The sequence below is a fragment of the Carcharodon carcharias genome, chromosome 1, assembly GCF_017639515.1.
Source record: "Carcharodon carcharias isolate sCarCar2 chromosome 1, sCarCar2.pri, whole genome shotgun sequence".
Lineage (NCBI taxonomy): Eukaryota > Metazoa > Chordata > Chondrichthyes > Lamniformes > Lamnidae > Carcharodon > Carcharodon carcharias.
Genome location: NC_054467.1, coordinates 22,072,637 through 22,091,894, shown reverse-complemented (window position 1 = coordinate 22,091,894; position 19,258 = coordinate 22,072,637). Strand labels below are relative to the sequence as shown.

Here is a 19,258-nt window from a genome sequence, read left to right as displayed (position 1 = left end):
TGAACATTTTTTAGGTGTGCCCTTGCATGGCATTGTTAGCAGTGGTTGATATTAGTGTAGGCACCGACCATTGCTTTATTCAATTCCATTAAATAAAGAAACTCCCAGCCCACACATTAGAGTGCCCTCAAAACCCCTTTGGTCTTGTGGTTCCATGTATATCCTTCATGTTAAGGTATTTTCTCCTAGGCACTTTTGGTATCTAGCCTCCTCATTTTCCATCTTGCTTGACGGTTTAATTGTTTGGCTAGGACTGCTCATCAGAAAAATTGGACCATTTTAATCTCTGTTTAAACATTCCACCCCCTAGGGTTTCTCTGGCTGACTGTGTCCCTAAACTATTGGATTCTACCATTTATATTCATGAGACCTCAATAACCAGCTAATGCCACTGCACTGTTTCTATTTAAGCAGTATTGGATGGATGGTGAGTGCTTTTTTTAAGCATTTGATCTTCTATCATATGTACAAGGTTTGATTAATTCAAAAACTGGCCCCTGCTAGCCTTAACATCTGGTGCAGTTGAAAGTTGGAGGAAATATGGGTCTTGTGATTGATTCCAACTGGTGAGGCACAGTGGCTTTAATTAAAATAAAGTACCATCTATACTGTTGTTAACACAAGCACATCAGGTTAGATCAAATATATTGTGATTTTACATTTTATTATCAGATGCACCAAGCACTTTGAATATGACTAGAATGATAGCCTTCTAGGGAGGCGATCTTGAATGGAGTTCCAGAATTCCAATGCATCCCCAAAGGGTGGGATTTCCTAGCCCCGCCCACCACTGGGATTGTCCGGTCCTGCCAAAGGTCAATGGACTATTGGCTGGGCTGCCGAATCTCCTGTGGTGGGTACCGCCATGACCGGGCCGGAAAACCCGGTCATAGCCTCAGTGGGAACGTTAATATGACCCTGTAAGAACTGTCACCATACCCCTGCTAAAATTAAAATTAAAATGGAGTCTTGAGAGACATAGGCCTCGATATTGAACCCCCCTTCCTCTCAACATATGATGGGTGGGTGAGTGTTCCACTCATCCCTCAAGAAAGCCTTCTGCCTCCCTCTGCCGAACGTGGTCTCTGCTCGCCGCAACAATAGGCGACCACCACACCCTCCCTCCTCTACCCAGTTCTAATCTACAGTCTCCTGCTGAGCTCTGACCTCTATCATGTTCTGATCTTGAGCCCCAATCCCTCATGGTTACTGAAGGTTGGCTTCAACAGTCTCTGGCCTCCTTTCAGTGGTTTTTCAACCCAGCCCGTAATCTGATTGGCTGCCTGGTGGGAATCTGTAGAGAGAAAATGTTAATGAGGCCCCGCCATTAATATTGGCAGGATCAGTTTTTTGACGCATTATCGGATCACCAAGCCCTCCTTGTTTCCCAGTAAATTTCAGAGCCATGGGTTTCAACTGATATTCTTTCAGTTTCTCTCTTCTTTCAACAACGCAAGTACTTAATCTCCTTGGCTCTGCCTTACAACACATTACTCAGACAGTTTGGACAGCTCAACTCCTGTTGTCGCTTTGGGAATGCAAGGCTAAGTTTGAGATATGATTGAAAAACTTCAAGATGGAGAAATATAACAATTAACGTGGTGATAAAACTGCAGTTTTATTCAGGAAGATATGTAGTTAGCTGAGTGAGTACTAGAGAAGAGACAGCATATAATTGATGCTGCAAACTTAGAAGGGCTAAATTCAAAAAACCACTTATTTATTTCTGCCCTTAACATTTTGGAAGTACTAATTTTCTGGTAAGGGCCATTAATATTCAGACCACATGTTGAGATGAGCAATACAATGCAAACATGACAGCAGCATGGAACAATATAATGGAAATGGCACTCATCCTGAGCAAAGCAGAGCCATTAGACCAGAAAATGATCCATTGCTGTCTGCTAAAAATGAACTGTGGCAACCAAACCACATTACAGTGTGACCTGTATTTTACCACGGTTATACTCTGATCCAGAATATTTCAGAGAAACTGGCTGAAATTCTAATGCGGCTATTTAGATTTAGCATTGACACCAGGAATACAAACTGTAGAGATCACAATGTATTATGACATTAATATATATCACATTAACAAGTCCCAGGTTGACATTCACCCTTAATAAGCATAACTCCACATTTTTCCACATGGAGGTTGTAAATTATTGTATATCTCTGTTGCTCATTTTGGCAGCATTTTTTCCCCTAGCCCTTCTACATCCATTTTACAAGCAGGCTACCTGCTTTAGACCTACATCAATGCTTCTTGTGCTAATTAGCTCAGAGGTGTGCAGCAGCAAATCCTGTGGGACAAATCTTGCCCTCCCCAACAGCATTGCCTGTTGGGGACTACAGGCATAATCCCACATCCTAACAATCAGCATCACCATGAATTAACATTTAAAGTGGCATTTTTTCACTAAAACTCTTTGCTAAATTGTCATTAGCAAGACCCTTCAGCAGGATGCAGTGAATGATTTAACAAAAATTTAAGAGAAAAATTAACTGAAATGTATTCAAAAGCAACAGCGTCAGAGAAAGAACATAATTTATTCCTAATATCCGAACATCTCCAAAGTGCTTTACAACCAAAGAAGTTTAATTATGTTAAGAGAAGAGAAACAGTCAGGAGCAATGAGAGGTCTTTGACACCAGATATCAGTGATGCTGTCAATGAAAATAAGGAAATGGGGAAAATATTGAAAAATTACTATGCATTAGTACTTACAGTTGACATTCTTAGGCCTAGGACACTACCCTGAGTATTTCCTGCACTGATGTCCTGGAACTGAAATGATTATCTTCAACAACCACAACCATTTTCCTTTGTGCTAAGCATGACTCCAGCCAATGGAGACTTTTCCCCCTGATTCGCATTGACTCCAGTTTTTTTAGGGCTCCTTGGTGCCACACTCGGTCAAATGCTGCATTGATGGTAAGGGCAGTCACTCTCATCTCACCACGGGAGTTAAGCTTTTTGTCCATGTTTGAACCAAGGCTGTAATGAGGTCAGGAGCTGAGTGGCCCTGGCGGAACACAAACTGGGCATCAGTGAGCAGGTTATTGCTAAGCAATGCCGTTTGATAGTACTGTTGATTACCCCTTCCATCACTTTTCTGATGATCAAGAGTAGGCTGATGTTGGATTTGGTTCTGTTTTTTGTGTACCGGACATACCTGGGCAATTTTCCACATAGCCGGGTAGATGCCAGTGTTGTAGCTGTACTGGAACAGCTTGGCTAGGGGCGCGGCAAGTTCTGGAGCATGAGTCTTCATTACTATTGCTGGAATATTGTCAGGGCCCATAACCTTTGCAGTATCCAGTGCCTTCAACGTTTCTTGATATCACGTAGACTGAATCGAATTAGCTGAAGACTGGCATCTGATGCTGGGGACCTCTGGAGGAGTCCGAGATGGATCATCCGCTTGGCACTTCTGGCTGAAGATTGTTGCAAATGCATCAGCCTTATCTTTTGCTCTGATGTGCTGGGCTCTCCCAACCTTTGGAGTGGAGGCCCAAATGGACTTTGAGGATCCAGCCACTTAGATCATTAAAATGTTATGAACAGGTACAGTAAATAATCAAAAAGGTTCATGGAATGCTGGCCATTATATCTAAAGGATTAGGATACAAGGGGTTCAAAGTCATACTACACCTATACTAGCTCTGGTTAGATCACACCTAGAGTACAGTGAGCAATTCTGGACATGACACCTTGGGAAGGATGTATTGGCCTTGAAGTGGGTGTAGTGTAGAACTGGAACCCTACAGTTCAATTACAAGGAAAGATTGCACAAACTAGGGAATTGGAATTTAGAAGGTGAAGGGGTGATTTTATCAAAGTTTTCAAGATATTGGGGGCAACAGAGAAGTAGATAGAGAGATAAAAGCAAAATACTGTGGATGCTGGAAATCTGAAACAAAAACAGAAAATGCTGGAAAAATTCAGCAGGCCTAACAGCATCTGTGGAGAGAGAAACAGAGTTAATGTTTCGAGTCCGTATGACTCTTCTTCAGGGCTTTGATTCACTTTTAGTTCTGAAGAAGAGTCATATGGACTCGAAACGTTAACTCTGTTTTTCTCCCCACAGATGCTTTTAGACTTGCTGAGTTTTTCCAGTAGATAGAAACTATTTCCATCAGTTGGGGAGTCTCGGGCTAGAGAGCATAGTCTAAATATTAGACCTTTCAGGGGTGAAATTAGGAAACAATTCTACACACAAAGGATTGTAGAAGTATGGAACTCTCTTCTGCAAATGGCAGTTGATGTTAGATTGATTGTTAACTTTAAATCTGAGATTGATTGGTTTTAACGTAAAGTATTCAGGGAAAATTGGCAAATATGAGTATATGGAGTTAGGTTACAGATCAGCTATAACCTCACTGAATGACGGAATAGGCTCAAGGAGTTAAATGGTCTACTCCTGTTCCAATGTTCCTAAATTTTTATGTCACTATTGTAGAAAATGCAACAATTTGCTCACAGTGCGGCCCCACAAACAGGAATTAAATTATTCCATGATCATCTGCTTTAGGGGATTAAATGCTGGCCAGAACGCCAGGGAAGGCTACCATGCCGGTCTTCGATTGTGGAGCTTTCCTTCTGTTCTACAATGAAGTGTCAGCCTAATGCTGAAATCTCAGGAGTGGAACTTGAACCAGAACCTCCTGACAGAGATGAGATTGCCATCACTGAGCCACTTCTGATGTCAAAGAACTGAAAAGCCCTGCTCCAGTGGAAAGCATGTATAATTTCACCGTTAACATTTTTACCAAGAATGAGAAAACCTCTCCGGCTTTTGTTCATGGTAGGATGTGCTGTTTTATGAGGATGAGAAAATTATACCATATAAAACAGGTTGTAGGAGCCTGAATGCTTGGGACTTGGACATATAATTCCAAAAGCTTTCCACTACAAGGGGTTTTATTGCACCATGTCTGAAGTCTGTTGTAGACTAATGTGGATAGAAATTGTTTGCACGTTTGGTTTATAATTCTGCTATCATTTTAACATGCGTTGACCAGGATGGTCGAGGGTAAACTAGATGGATCATGGTTTTTATTTATTTGGCTCATGACACCAACTGTATATAAAACACCTTTTTGCATTTGGTCACCCAAGATGCAAAGTTAAACCCTTATCAATTCCGTTCCTTGCAGCAGGCTGTAGTGCAACAGAGGCTGCAAAGATGACAGTAACACTGCCCTCATGGCCTGTCCTGCGAGGGTGAAACAATATTAAAAAAAAGGATTACTTTGTAGTCAGGAGATTTAACATCAATCTGTTACTTATGTGTAAAGTCACAAGATATGTACAGATAATAGAGACCATTCCAGCCATCTTAATTTATCCATCCAGAAAGACCCCAAGATTTTCACATCTCAATGTTTCAGAGTTTGTTTTTTTATTTTTGCTTATCTCCAATATGGAAGGAAAGGTTCGTGCTTGTTTCCTGAGCGACTGCTGAACAAGTTTTCTATAGTATTCGGGTGGATTATAGTTCCCAGTAAACCTAACTTGAAGCTAGAATGATGGGGTGTGGAAGAGCAGGATTTGAAGTTTTGATGGTGGGTACTCAAATGCTACAGAAGGAAATAAGCACAAATTCAACAGCGTTGCCATTTGCATGAAAATATGAGAAATCTTCAATTCCCTGACCAAAGAAGTGATGTTTGATTTACTCTAAATAATTACCAATAAAATGAAAATTTGACCCGTTTTATTTTTTGCCATTTAGTTCATATATTTTGTGATCCTCGACAATGTTTCCAGTCAGCTGCTGCCTTCCTCCTAACCTATTAATCAGTTTGATCTTGCTTCCTCACCAGACTTTGCTGCTTTTGCACAACAACTTTTGCAGTTCTCCAATCTCCAATCTGCAATCCTGTAATCTGCCAGCTGGGTCTTGGTTCCACTCATTCGAGGGCTTCCATTCTCATTGCTGCAAACATAAATCACAATAAAGATAACGCATTTTGTAACTGAATTGACGGAGAGTGGAAAAGGTGATAAATCACACTGGGGAGAAAAACATAACATGGATAAAAAGAAGCTAAAAGATCACCATGCGTTCATTGTCTGAAATCCTAGTTTGAAAGTTATTAAATGGGCATGCTCACCCTAAATTTGTTGATCCCATTCTGAGTTGGTTCACAATTCTGTTCTGTAACCAGGGATCACTGCATTCTAAAAAAAAATTCCAGTGCATAGACAGCCTTGGAAGATCATAAACAACTCAGAGTGCATAAGTTCATAACCTAAATATTGGCATTTGATAATCTCTATCACAGGCTGCAACATTTTCTGAAACAATAATGCGAGCTCTGTATCTCAGAAATCATTAATTTCTCTCAAGGGGTAAGCTGACAATATTTTTTACATTAATTCGTTTCTGCCCAATGTTTCCAGTTGCCTTCACTTGCTTCTTCTTACCCACTTCAGATTCTGTCCTCTGCATTGCTGTTGTGTTGCTCCTCCTTTGTTTTGCGAGTGCTATGGAGTCTGGGCTTATCTCAATGTCCCCGAAGTTAGTACAGCAAATTGGTGCCAAGAATTTTGGGACAGCAGTATAAGCGGGATGTGAAACAGCAGTGAGCTGTGATCAGAGACAGAAAGGTAGGGGCAGCGCTTAGCAGGGATGTAAGCTGGTTAGTAATGTCAGCAGAACATACTTTCAGAAGTACAGCGATTGTTCAGGGGCACCTGGAGGCAAAGAGATGGTAGCGGCTTGGATCTCTGATGCAAAGATGGTAAGGAAACCTTACTAACCTAGAGGCTGGAGGATTATAAGCATCTGCATAAGGGCAGACAATTGAGAGAAAACTGAAAGAAGATAATATAGCCTATACTAACATGGCTCTACTCCATGGGCAGAAGCTTCCAGTCGGTGTGCGGGGGTGGGCCCAACAAGCCGGCGCACAAAATGACTCGTGATGATGTCGGGCGTGCGTCCTGACATCATCGCGCGCCATCATGATATTTTGTTTCGCGGGCACGCGCTGGAGTTGGCTGCGTGCCCGCCAAAATGTTAAGGACCTATTTAGGCCGTTAAGAAATTAATTAAAGTCCTTAAGAACGCTGCTCGTCCAACCTTCAGGTTGTCAGGCAGGCGAAAAGCCCAAGTGGCCTTCCCATTTTTCAGGAAACTTCATCCACGGGTGGGATAAGGTTTCCTGAAGCTTTTATAAAATAACTAAATTTTCCCGCCGTTACAAACATGTCCCAACTCATGTGAAAAAGTCACATGAGGGGACGTGTTTGAATAAATTTTTAATTTGATTCTTTAATTATTTTCATATCTATTCAATCTCCCTGAGGCAGCCCCGACTCTCCCTCCTCCCCCTGCCCGCACAGGTAGCGCTGAGCACTACCGGCCGCGTATTACGCTGGGCGAGCCTTAATTGGCCTGCCCACATGAAATGGCAGCGTGCAGCTGATCACAGGCGGCGATCGGATCCGTGCCCACCCCTGCCTGCTCCTGCCCGCCATAGGAAAAATCCAGGCCCATGTTACAAATGTAAAGTTTATAAGATTGTTAGGTGTTGGGACTGTCTCTTTAATTTAAGGTAAAATGGAGGAATGAAGGGATCGTAGGACTTGCTCTGAACTCTGCCTGACAACAAGCATCTGTTGCTTGGTTGCTATCGGGAAAGAGGGGCCCAAGTCAAGAGACTTGCTGAGAAGGTGCAAGATGTTCACATCTGTGGGCAAGGCAAGGGCATCTGTGCTGACTGTGGGTAGACTGCCTTACAGGGGGTGACAGTAATGTCTGCTTCTATAAATGATTATACTTTAAATTGTCTATTTAACTTTAAGCTAGAATGGAGTTGAAGGTCTAGAGGATAACATAATAGCATTGCTACTTGCTCCCAAAGCTCTGACTCTCTGTTTTTATATTGTTGAGGTTGCTTGCAGTCTCTTGGTGGTTTGCTGGGGTGTGGGGTCTTCATTCAAAGGCCTGATTGAGTGAACCCAACATCGGGAAGGGGGAGGGCTTGCTGAGAGCCATACCCTGCTCTTGCTGCTGACTGCCTTCCCCCACGACCCACCTCCTGCCATCACTCACCTGCAACTTGGGATCCAGCAATAATCCTAAGCCTCGGGTGGGTGTCGTACTGGCAGTAGCCAGTGCCTTCCCAGTGGCACTGCCATTCAGTAGAGCTTCCAGCCTCTGTTTGGTTGGGAGTTCTTGTCTGACGGGACTTCTGTTCCTGGGGTCCTTGATCCTAACCTGTCAAGTGCCTGAGTGGAACAATATGTGGTGGACTTTCCCTAAAAGAGATGGTGCAGGGCTTTTGCTAGCTCTTTAGTTGGTGGCTGAGACCCCTGTCACCTCCATAAGATTCAGGCCTACAGCTCTGACAGTGTAGCACTCTCTTAATACTGCACTGAAGTGTCAACCTAGATTTTGAGCCCTAGCCTTTGGTGTGGGACATGAACCCACAACTTTCTAAGAGTGTTACTAACTGAGTCATGGATATCACGGCTATCCAATTAATCCCACTCTCCTGCCCTCTCTCCCATAGCCCTTCAAATATGACCTTTTCAGGTCATATAAAAACCTTGAAAAGCTTAACTACTGAACTCTTGAAGTTGTTTTTCTGTGACTGACACCCAGAAAAAAAGACAAAAATATGAAAATGAAATGCAACTAATGGTTGAACATCTGCCATCTCCCTCAAAGCAATGACTGAGTGAAGGGCAAAATGTGAACTGTTTGTTAAAATAATTTACAGGCATTAACTACTGACGCACGTAGTGTCTGTTCAGTAGCAATTCCTGGGTTCTGTGGACTATGAATGCAAGAAAAATCAAGCAAATTGGGCTGCTCACTTGTTAAGCAACTTACCTAATTTTTTTCCCCATTAATTTAAATAGACAAAATTTTGGCTGGTTTCTTCATAGCTATGAGCTGTAATCCACCTGATTTCTGGATGTTCACCACACTTGGGTGATCAATATACCTAGGAAATTCTCTACTCACAGCTTGTCAGAATGGGTCTCTGTGTATAAATATATCTCACTTCTAGCATAAGTGAACGAGCCGCGTTACGAGCTTGACTGATTATCTTAAATTGGTTGTTAGTGTACCTATTAGCACACACAGGAGTGTTCAGCAGGTGCTGCCCAATTGTGGGATTACAGTTAAAACAGTAGACATTTTGTTTTGGACTTTGCAAGTGTGGGCTAGTTGAGTACAGCCTGTGCTCTGCCCATTATGAACAACTGAAGGAACACGCTGTTTGATTCAGTCAGACAATCACTGGGCTGTATGGCCTACATACCTACAATCACACCAGTTAAATTCAGACACAACGTTGCTCAATTATGTGGTGGGCAGAATGTCTTTTTGGACTGACGGCAGTGTCCTGTTAGTCGAAAGTACCACTTGCCTAGCCACTGCATTGTAGTAGCAAGAAATACTTTCCTTATCTGTTGCTCAAGTTTTTGAGGTAATTTACTTTTCTGGGCTAATTTGAAATAGACCAGGAACTTTTCAGGTCCAAAACTGGCTGCCTTTGACTCATTTGTAGGTTTGTGCAATAAACAGCAAACAATGATCTGATTACGATAGCCATTGTCCTGCAGAATAGCTTTGATGGGCTCTGTTTCTGCATCCAACTTGCAAAGTGCGTCAATGGGTAGGGCCCTAGTTATAAGATTGTTGATAGAGCTGATCTTATAGCATGTGGAGCCAGCATGGGGAGCACCTTAGAGTGATCCACCTAAAAAATGAATTTGAGCATGGGAAGGAAATCCTTACATGTGGCTACAGGTACAAAGATCGCAAACTTATCATTTACATCTTGGAAATATGCACATCGTAGGAGGTTAGGGTTCATTCCATTGCAAACGCTTTCTTGTGGAAACTGATGAAAATGTGAGTGAGAGCTGGGCCTGGAGGGTAACCTATGGCAACACCATCTATTTGGGCATACTTCTCTGGTACTTTATATATAAGTATATTCTATCTATACTGAGAGTAAAATGGTGTTTCAAGTCAGCATTTTTCATTTACTGGTTTAAAACCATCATGTGCCTTAGCGAGATCATTAATGGTCTTTTGGCACTTAATGCCAGCACTTTTGTGATACAGGTTTAGTCCCAGATGTTTGAGGACTGTTAAATACATTAAATGCAAATTTTTTGGCACCTAACGTTCTTGTTTTAATCACTGGCTTTGCCTCAGTCGGATTGTTAGCATCTTATTCCCTACAAGCACAACAGAAGCTGCAATCTTGCTACTGAGAACAATATCACACCTGACATTTTGTAGTTTCCCAAAAAGCAGACACAAACAGGGCTTTTTTTTTTGCTGAAAGAATGCTAGCTTAGGCAGAGCTGACCAACAAACCCTAGCCCTGAAAAATACTGTGCTTACTGTGAAAATAAGTTAGATTGAAAGTGCAGCAGGACAACCTTAAAGTTAAGGACAACTTAAAGTAACATACTTTAAGTTACAGTTTGGCCTTACAAAGATTTTGTAAAATGAACTTAAAAGTCGCAGTTAGTGAATTTTGAAGTAGCTGACTTGGAACTTGAATGCTGATAGTGTAAGATGTTTTTCCTCCAGGAAGACCTGTTACTGTCCCGGGGAGACAGCTTGAGGCAGAATTTCCTCACAGGCTCCCCCAAACCCCCTCCCATAAAGCGGGTAAAAGTTTGGCCTAAGCCCTGGAGAAATGGTGCACAATGAGTTGAACTGATGTTTGCAGTCACTTGTGTCATCGCTTTCCGCCGACCTTCCACTGCGGCTGGAAACTGAAAGTAACTTCAAAGGAAATTCTACAGTCCTTTCTTTAAAAACAACACACTGAAACAATGGGCGGGGTTTTCCAGCACCGCCCACCACCAGGATTGTCCGGTCCTGCCGAGAGCCAATGGACGTTTGGCTGGGCCGCCTAATCTCCTGCGGCAGGTCCCCCCCCCAACGACATGGCTGGAAAATCCCGGCCAATGTCTTTTTTGAACCATAAATTATTCCGGTGACATGGCGGTAAAACACTTTGGAGTGAGTGGCATAAAGGAAATTGGAAAGCGGTTCAGAGATAAGAGGATTAAATATTAGACCGTGTTCCTCCTGGCTTTGTGCTGAAACACTTGTGGCAGATGGGGAGAATTCCCTGCGGAAATTCCGGGTGCACAAGTTTACTGAGCTTCACCTTTTTGAAATTGTATCTGCATTGCACAGTTTAGCAGAGAAAGCTCCAGAGTTAAACGAAGGGTGCTCCACTCAAGATCAGTCATCATACAACAGCATTAGGGGACAATTTATCTTGGTATTATGGAAGCATTTTGAAAAGCCAGATGATATCGGTTCCAAATTGGTCGATTACACAAATTAACAAGTGGCACATTGTGGATGTGTATATGATATAATTGGTATTACAAAAACAAATGGCTGGTTTTATCAAGCAAAATGAGGCCTACTCTTTTTTTTTATTCATTCATGGGATGTAGGTGTCACCGGCTGGGCCAGCATTTATCGCCCATCCCTAATTGCCCTTGAGAAGGTAGCCTTCTTGAACCACTGTCGTCCATGTGGTATAGGTACACCCACTGTGCTGTTAGGAAGGGAGTTCCAGGACTTTGACCCAAGGATAGCCAGGGAACGGTGATATATTTCCAAGCCAGGATGGTGAGTGGCTTGGCGGGGAACTTCCAGTTGGCGGTGTCCCCATCTATCTGCTGTCCTTGTCCTTCTAGATGGTAGTGGTCGTAGTTTTGGTCTCTGTGGCTTGGCATTTGATCATTATGTTTCAAAAGTTGGATTTTGCTTCTTTTGAGAAATTTGCCTATTTCTGTGTTCTTTAGGCATTTTTTGTCTGGCTGAAGGGAGCCATTAATTGCACTGCTACATTCTTTGTTGTAGTATCATTCAATATAGTGTCAGTGGAATATTTTAATGGTGGCACCTTTTAATCCCATCCGTCAAAGTCCAATTTTTGTCCAACTGCACCGACTGTGGAAAGGAAACATTCACATGCACATCTCACTTAGCTTCAACTGAATGTGAAAAGCAAAAGAACAAAAATTCCACATGAAGGCCCTTTACTTTGAAACACTGATGTGACAGCACGTTTTTTCAGTCCTAAGGATATAGGGGTAAGTATTTCAGGACAGTGAAAAAAGGAGTGGCGGGGGGGACCTGTTAGGTCAGGTTTTCATCACTATAGTGACATCTTATGTCCCCATCAAGAGTTACTGGATCTGCACCTATAACAGGTGCAAGTTCACTGTGGTTATTTGAATGAGAGGAGGTGACGAATTTGACAAGTCAGTGAATTTACAGACCCAGTGCGGGTGGACTTGGGTGTTGTAGGTGAGGAAGGGTCTTTGGGACTTGAGGAGGTGAGCCATTGGTCACAGTCAGCCTTTGACCTGCTCTGGCAGTAGCTCACAATTATGTGGCTGGCCTAGTTGAATTACTGGTCAATGGTGACCCCTCCCCAGGATACTAATGGTGGGGACTCAGTGATGATAATATTGTTGATTGTCAAGGGGAAGTGGTTAGTCTTTCTCTCACTGGCGATGGTCATTGGCTGGTACTTTTGTGTTACAAATGTTACGTGCCACTGATCAGTTCAAGTCTGGCTGCTGCTTTATTATTGCTGTTTTAGTGTCTGAAGAATTGTGAATGGTGCTTAATATGTGCCAATATGAGTTACCGGCCCTATTTCTGATATTATGATGGAGGAAAGATCATCAGCGGCTGAAGATAGTTGAGCCCATGATGCTGCATCAATACACTTTGGCTGAGATGATGTGATGTACTATATATGATGACATTTTGTAATGGATTACAAGCTTGACTTTTCCTTCCATTTTGTTCTGAATGTGTTCACTCCAGGGTCCAAAGGATGGAGCTGATAATGAAAGGATATTCCATAGGCTGTGAGATTCTGACAGTTAGGAATTACTGATTCCACCGTCACTGTGTACAGAAGAACTGCTGAACAAACATGTCAAAGAAAGGACGTGGGAAGGGCGAAAAGCCCGAGGCATTAATAGATGCATTGCAAGCTGCCAATGAGGAGCTCCGGGCTAAACTGACCGATATTCAAATAGAACTTCAGCAAGAAAAAGGCAAGGTAGGTACGGTGATCAATAATGAATAGTGTTACAGGGTACGTTATTATTTCACACAACATGCATAGAACAGCTAGTTGAAGAGGTTGAGATGACTCCATAAACTTTGAGAGCCGTTTATTAACATCACCTACTTTCTTCCAGTCCAGGTTATATTCCTCTTTATAATATGTACAGGTTTAAGGAATCCTTGCTTTGTTTTTTGTCAAGATTAAGGTATAAATGTTTGTAATTGAGAAAGTATCATTGTTCAATTCGGTAAAATTCCTTTCCATCTCTCCCTTAGTCACCACATATATATCATGAGGGAAAACAAACATTTTTTCCTGCTAAGAGTTAGTAAGCTGTTGGATGACCATTCTGCATGATAGTTTGAAAGTTCCTTCTGGCAGTGGGCCATCACACTGGCCTCAGCAGGTCCAGCTCCCTCCACCTCGGGGTCATTTCCCAGATACCTGTTTCCCAATAGTCGGCTCGAAATAACCTTAATGGAGACCCAACTGCAGTGGTGCTGGTTTGAGGTGGCCAGGAGATAAGAAGCAGAATCTAGGATGCTAATACCATCGCAAATATTCTAATAGTATTGGTTGGAACGATGTAATGAGCGCACAGCTATGCCATCTAGTTACAGGAGTATGTATGGAAAACAACTCTTAAGTTGAGTTCAGACACAGAATCAAAGGCAGTACAATGTGTTGAAGCAAATTTAACCACAGAAACCTCAAGTGGCATCTCTGCAATTTCTGACATCCTTGTTCTCTGAGCATAAAAGAAACTGTTTTCTAAATGCAAAGGAAGTTTTCAGCTCACCCACTTTCAGCTTAAAATGTTTGGCTGTATACAACTTCAACAGCCATTTCATGTCGGTATCCTTTTTATTTATTCATTCATGGGATGTGGGCATCACTGGCTAGGTCAGCATTTATTGCCAATCCCTAGTTGCTCTTGAGAAGGTGGTGGTGAGCTGCCTTCTTGAACCATGTGGTGTGGGTACATCCACAGTGCTGTTAGGGAGGGAGTTCCAGGATTTTGACCCAGTGACAGTGAAGGAATGTTGATATATTTCCAAGTCAGGGTGCGTGTGTGGCTTGGAAGGGAACTTCCAGGCAGTGGTGTTCCCATTTGTTTACTGCCCTTGTCCTTCTAGGTGGTAGAAGTCATTGGTTTGGAAGGTGCTGTCTAAGGAGCCTTGGTGAGTTCCTGCAGTACCTCATTAGATGGTACACACTGTTGCCACGGTGCATTGGTGGTGGAGGGAGTATATGTTTGTGGTTGGGTGTTAATCAATTGGGCTGCTTTGTCCTGGATGGTGTCGAGCTTCTTGAGTGTAGTTGGAGTTGCACTCATCCAGGCTAGTGGAGAGTATTCCATCATACTCCTGACTTGTGCCTTGTAGATGGCAGACAGGCTTTGGGGAGTCAGGAGGTGAGTCACTCACCACAGGATTCATAGCCTCTGACCTGCTCTTGTAGCCACAATATTTATATGGCTGGTCCAGTTCAGTTTCTAGTCAATGGTAACTCCCAGGATGTTGATAGTGGGGGAATCAGCAATGGTAAAAACATTGAGTATCAAGGGATGATGGTTAGATTCTCTCTTGTTGGAGATGCTAATTTTCTGGCACTTGTGTGGCACGAATGTTACTTGTCAGCCCAAGCCTGGATATTGTCCAGGTCTTGCTGCATTTGGACATGGACTGCTTCAGTATCTGAGGAGTCATGAATGGTGCTGAATATTGTGCAATCATCAGTGAACATCCTCACTTCTGACCTTATGATGGAAGGAAGGTCATTGATGAGCAGCTGAAGATGGTTGAGCCAGGACCTGAGGAACTCCTGCAGTGATGTCCTGGAGCTAAGATGACTGACCTCCAACAACCACAACCATCTTCCTTTGTGCTAGGTATGACTCCCACCAATGGAGAGCTTTCCCCCTGATTCTCATTGCCTCCAGTTTGGCTAGCGCTCCTTGATACCACACTCGGTCAAATGCTGCCTTGATGTGAAGGGTGGTCACTCTCATCTCACCTCGGGAGTTCAGCTCTTTTGTCTATTTTTGAACTAAGACTGTAATGAGGTCAGGAGCTGAGTGGCCCTTCTGGAACCCAAACTGAGCGTCAGTTAGTAGGTTATTGATAAGCAAGTGCCTCATGATAGCATTGTCGATGACTCCTTCCATCACACTGCTGATGATGGAGAGTAGACTGGTCGGGTTGGATTTGTCCTGCTTTTTGTGTGCAGGATATACCTCGGCAATTCTGCACATTACTGGCTAGATGCCAGTGTTGTAGCTGTACTGGAAAAACTTGGCTGGGGTGTGGCAAGTTCTGGAGCACAAGCTGCCATGGCAGGATTTGAACCCAGGCCCCCAGAGCATTACACTGGGCCTCTGGATTACGTGTCCAGCGACAATATCACTATGCCATCGCCTCCCCTTAATATCCTGTTGTTTTGTTATCGCCAGGCAATAGCTAAACTTGAATACAAGTTGCACATTGATCAGTACCAATACCTGGTTTCAAAAGGTTCATTGTTACAGCTTGCAGAGATCCAGTGAAACATCAGTGCAGGAATAATATGGCATCTTCAGCAATGTTGACACAGAATTTGTATGAATTGTAACAAAGGTGGAGAATCTCCACCCACTTTACATTACCATGGGATTTCACGGAGGAGGGGAGGTGATTGCCTGCACCGACAACAGTTATAGGTAAAAGATTTCCATATAAATGATGAGGGACTTTTCCTGCCAACTTTCCTGCAGGTTCTCTGGGAGGGTACTCAGGCACAAAGGGCCAAGAGATGCTGCTGTTTGCCTTTATGCCCAGCTGTTTCAGATTGTGCAGAGGATCACTGTGAGGGGTAGGCAACAAGGTGAGGAGAACCCAAAAGTTATAGGCAGAACTTTTCGTCCCGCGGGTGGGCACGCGCCCGACCTGAGTAAAATAGCGGCGATGACGTTCGGCGAGCATCCTGACATCATCATGCACCCTCGCGATCTTTCAGTCGACGGGTGTGCGTGAAAGTTGGCAGCACGCCCGCTGACAATTAAGAGGCTGTTAAGGCCCTTAAACAAGTAATTAATTTCTATTTTCACTTGCCCGCTCAATCGTTCGGTTGGCGAATAGGCCAGGCTGCCTTTGCATTTTTACAGAACCTCATCTGCGGGCGGGATGGTAAATAAATAAACAATAAAGAATTTTAAACATCATTTTTAACTTGTCCCTCTTCGTGTGGCTGATTCATAAGTGGGGACATGTTTATATCATTTGTAAGATCTTTATTTTTCATTTTAAAGTTCTTCAGCTCCCTGAGGCAGCCCTGTGTCTTCAGGGAGCTTCCAGTGCGCTCTGCCCCAACACATGCGCAGACTTCAGCGCTCGGACTCCTCCCACCACCCCCACCCCCACATCTGGCAGCGCTGAGGCTCCCAGCGGGCATTTCACGCTGGCTGGCCCACCCGAAGAAGGAAAAACCCTGCCCTATGAGTCAATTTGATTTTTGCAGACGTCCAATGAATCCTCAGGGCTGAAGGGTTTCTTTCTAGCGTTTTGGTCTTCAGTCAGCAGCCAGAGCTGCTTCAGACCTTTCTGGGGCTCTTTGCACCAGATCCTGGGAGCAAGTGTTGTCAAGAAGCCAGCCTGTACTGGGGACACATCAGACCAATGCCAATAATTTGAACCGACAAGTCAAACCAGGCATAGCGCACCTGGGGTACGTCACACCTAATTTAGAGAGAGTGGATTATTATGGCAGTGAGCTTTTAAGTGATTTTCTTCTGTTTAGAGAGTTCTTTACTGTACTGGGCATCTAATATATCATCATTCAGCTGATATGCCATTCAATTTGGTCTGTTCTAAATGATCCCTTATCCTGCAGAAATTAGATATTTCAGATGGGGAAATATATTTTTCTAAACTTGAAACAGCTTATAAGCTTGAGTTAAAACTTCAGTCAGCAGTATTTTTATTGCATGACTTGTCACAGGGGATGCGTGTGAGTAGACTAAAGCTGTTCAATTGGGTAATAATGGGAATACTAGAATGCTGGTCGTTGTAATAAAATTCCCCCCCCCTATTATCTTCAGTGTTTACTAGACCTGTGGGACAGAAAAGGTTTCCATTTATCTCAATGAAATTTGACTTGAGAAGCAGCAAAGTAAGTTTGCTGATTTAAATATATATGATTTTCTTTGGACGGTAGATTGAAACTGTGGTGAATTGAGGTTTGACAGCAGTTGAAAATGAATAGTTAAACTTCTGAGAGGTTAGATGGGTGCATTAATGGACCATTAGTGTACGATTTTGTTTGCAAGTATAGGGATCTTAAACTAATGAGGGACTATTTGTGTTGCATCAAAACACGGGGCCTGAAATTCTAACCCAAACCTGCTGAAGCCCAGCAGAATTGCTGTGCGTAGGCCAGGAAATGGGGCAGACTCCAGTTCAACCAAGATTCCACTCCGTACTTTCAAGTTAACTATTGTCTGGTGCGTGGTCATGAGGTGGGGATGGGAAATGGTGATAAACCTTCTCCTTGTTCTTTTTGTTAGATCACTGAAGATTAAAAGTTTTGTTAGAAATTTTAAAAATTAAGATGGGCGGAATGCCCTTATTTTATGCCGTAATTAAGCCATGATTCTAGAAGGGGCTTTGATAAGGAAACACTGGGCTGAATTTCGCTGCTGAAGGTGAAGTCCTGCCTCTGGGGCTGAATGGGGGATCTGAACCCACTTGAGCCGGTGGTGGGTCCCTGGGCAGCATATTGGAAGCAGCCCACCCCTCCAAGAGCTGCTGGCCTAACCAAAGGGTGGCAACTTGGCATCCCCAGCAACAGCACCACCCGCAGTGGCCTAATGCTGAGACTACAGGTCCATGGAGAAGATGTCTCGGTGGTGGGGCACACTCTAAGAGAGGTGAGTTGGGTTGGGAGATGCCGGGGTCTGGCTGGGAGGATGCGCTGTTGAGCACTGACAGTGCTGTTGCTGCAGGGGTGGCCATTGCCGCTGGGGGTCCTTCTGTGGGCCATGGGGTGGAGTGCCCTCGCTGGAGCCTACAGTGAGGCTGCCCGGGTTTCACCTGATGGCCTTCCCGGGTGCTGGTGGGCCCTCCTGATGCAGGGAAAATGCCCACGGAGGTGAGAAGTGGCCCTTAATTGGCCAGTTAAGTTCCGGGCGATCAAGCCGTCAAGTCTCCTGCCATTGGCAACATGGCATGACAGGGGAGGACGTCGGGATTCACCCTGTGCATTCCCCTGTTGTTTTGCCAGTCCTCCAACCTCCCAGCTCGGAGTCAGGCAACCAGGAAAATTCAGCCCATTATTTCTGCAGGTCGGTTATTGTAATTGCAAGGGGTAAGTTTAAAATAATCACCAAAAGAACAAAGGGAGAGGTTAAAACTTTTATTTAATATGAAACGGTTGCAAATATATGGGATATTTCAAAAACAACGCCACTGTTGTTATCATTCTATTCCAGTTACCCTGGAGCTTTGATAGCGCAGTGGACCTGGAATAATGTATTGGAGAAGACCTGACTAGAATAAAAATATTCTGCGACCATTATGTCAGAATGCAGACACAGTGATGGGTGGATAACAAAGCTTGTTCAGCTTCTTTTGATCTCACCAGTTTGTGGATTATGATTCATAACAGTTTAAATTGACTGACCTTGATCTTTCCTTTGGCAGCTTTGTTCTGCTAGACCCAATGCACTGTGCAGTTATCTATCTGGTCTTTTACAGTTATAAATATGGATATATTAGTTATCCATAGGGGTATATGTGAGTATATATACTGTTACTGACAGGAGGTTGTTAATTTAAACAGCACTAGTTTCTCCTCTCACTACCTGCCAGTAAACACAAAGGTGTTTTGATTTGTTTCCCTCTTTACAAGCAGTGGTGTATTTCCCAACTCTTCAGATTTGGCGTGATCCAATTTTCCATTAATAGCCCCACAACAAACTTAAAATAGGATGAACTCAAAGGGTTAGTTTATTTGCACACACTCAAAACATGAAAGAGGGTTCGCCACCCCACCCCCCCACCTTTCAGATAGTAAAAAGAGGGATAGAGGAAAGAAAGATTTATAGTGCGGAGACCACAGAGGAAAGAAATATTGTTTCATGTGGGTTCCAGAGTTCAGAATCAAAGTCCAATGAAGTATTCCT

General features: G+C 43.4%; 1 protein-coding gene across 8 annotated transcripts in view; it reads left to right on the top strand.

Moving 5' to 3' along the window:
• Positions 1–19,258, top strand: part of LOC121285316 (janus kinase and microtubule-interacting protein 1-like) — a 377,146-nt gene that overhangs the window by 171,567 nt on the left and 186,321 nt on the right. For all 8 annotated transcript variants that reach the window (XM_041201824.1, XM_041201835.1, XM_041201778.1 and 5 more), the window contains one exon: positions 12,852–13,092. In XM_041201824.1, the coding sequence (XP_041057758.1) occupies positions 12,964–13,092 (129 nt within the window). In that variant the 5' untranslated portion in view covers positions 12,852–12,963. The remainder of the gene's footprint in view (positions 1–12,851; positions 13,093–19,258) is intronic.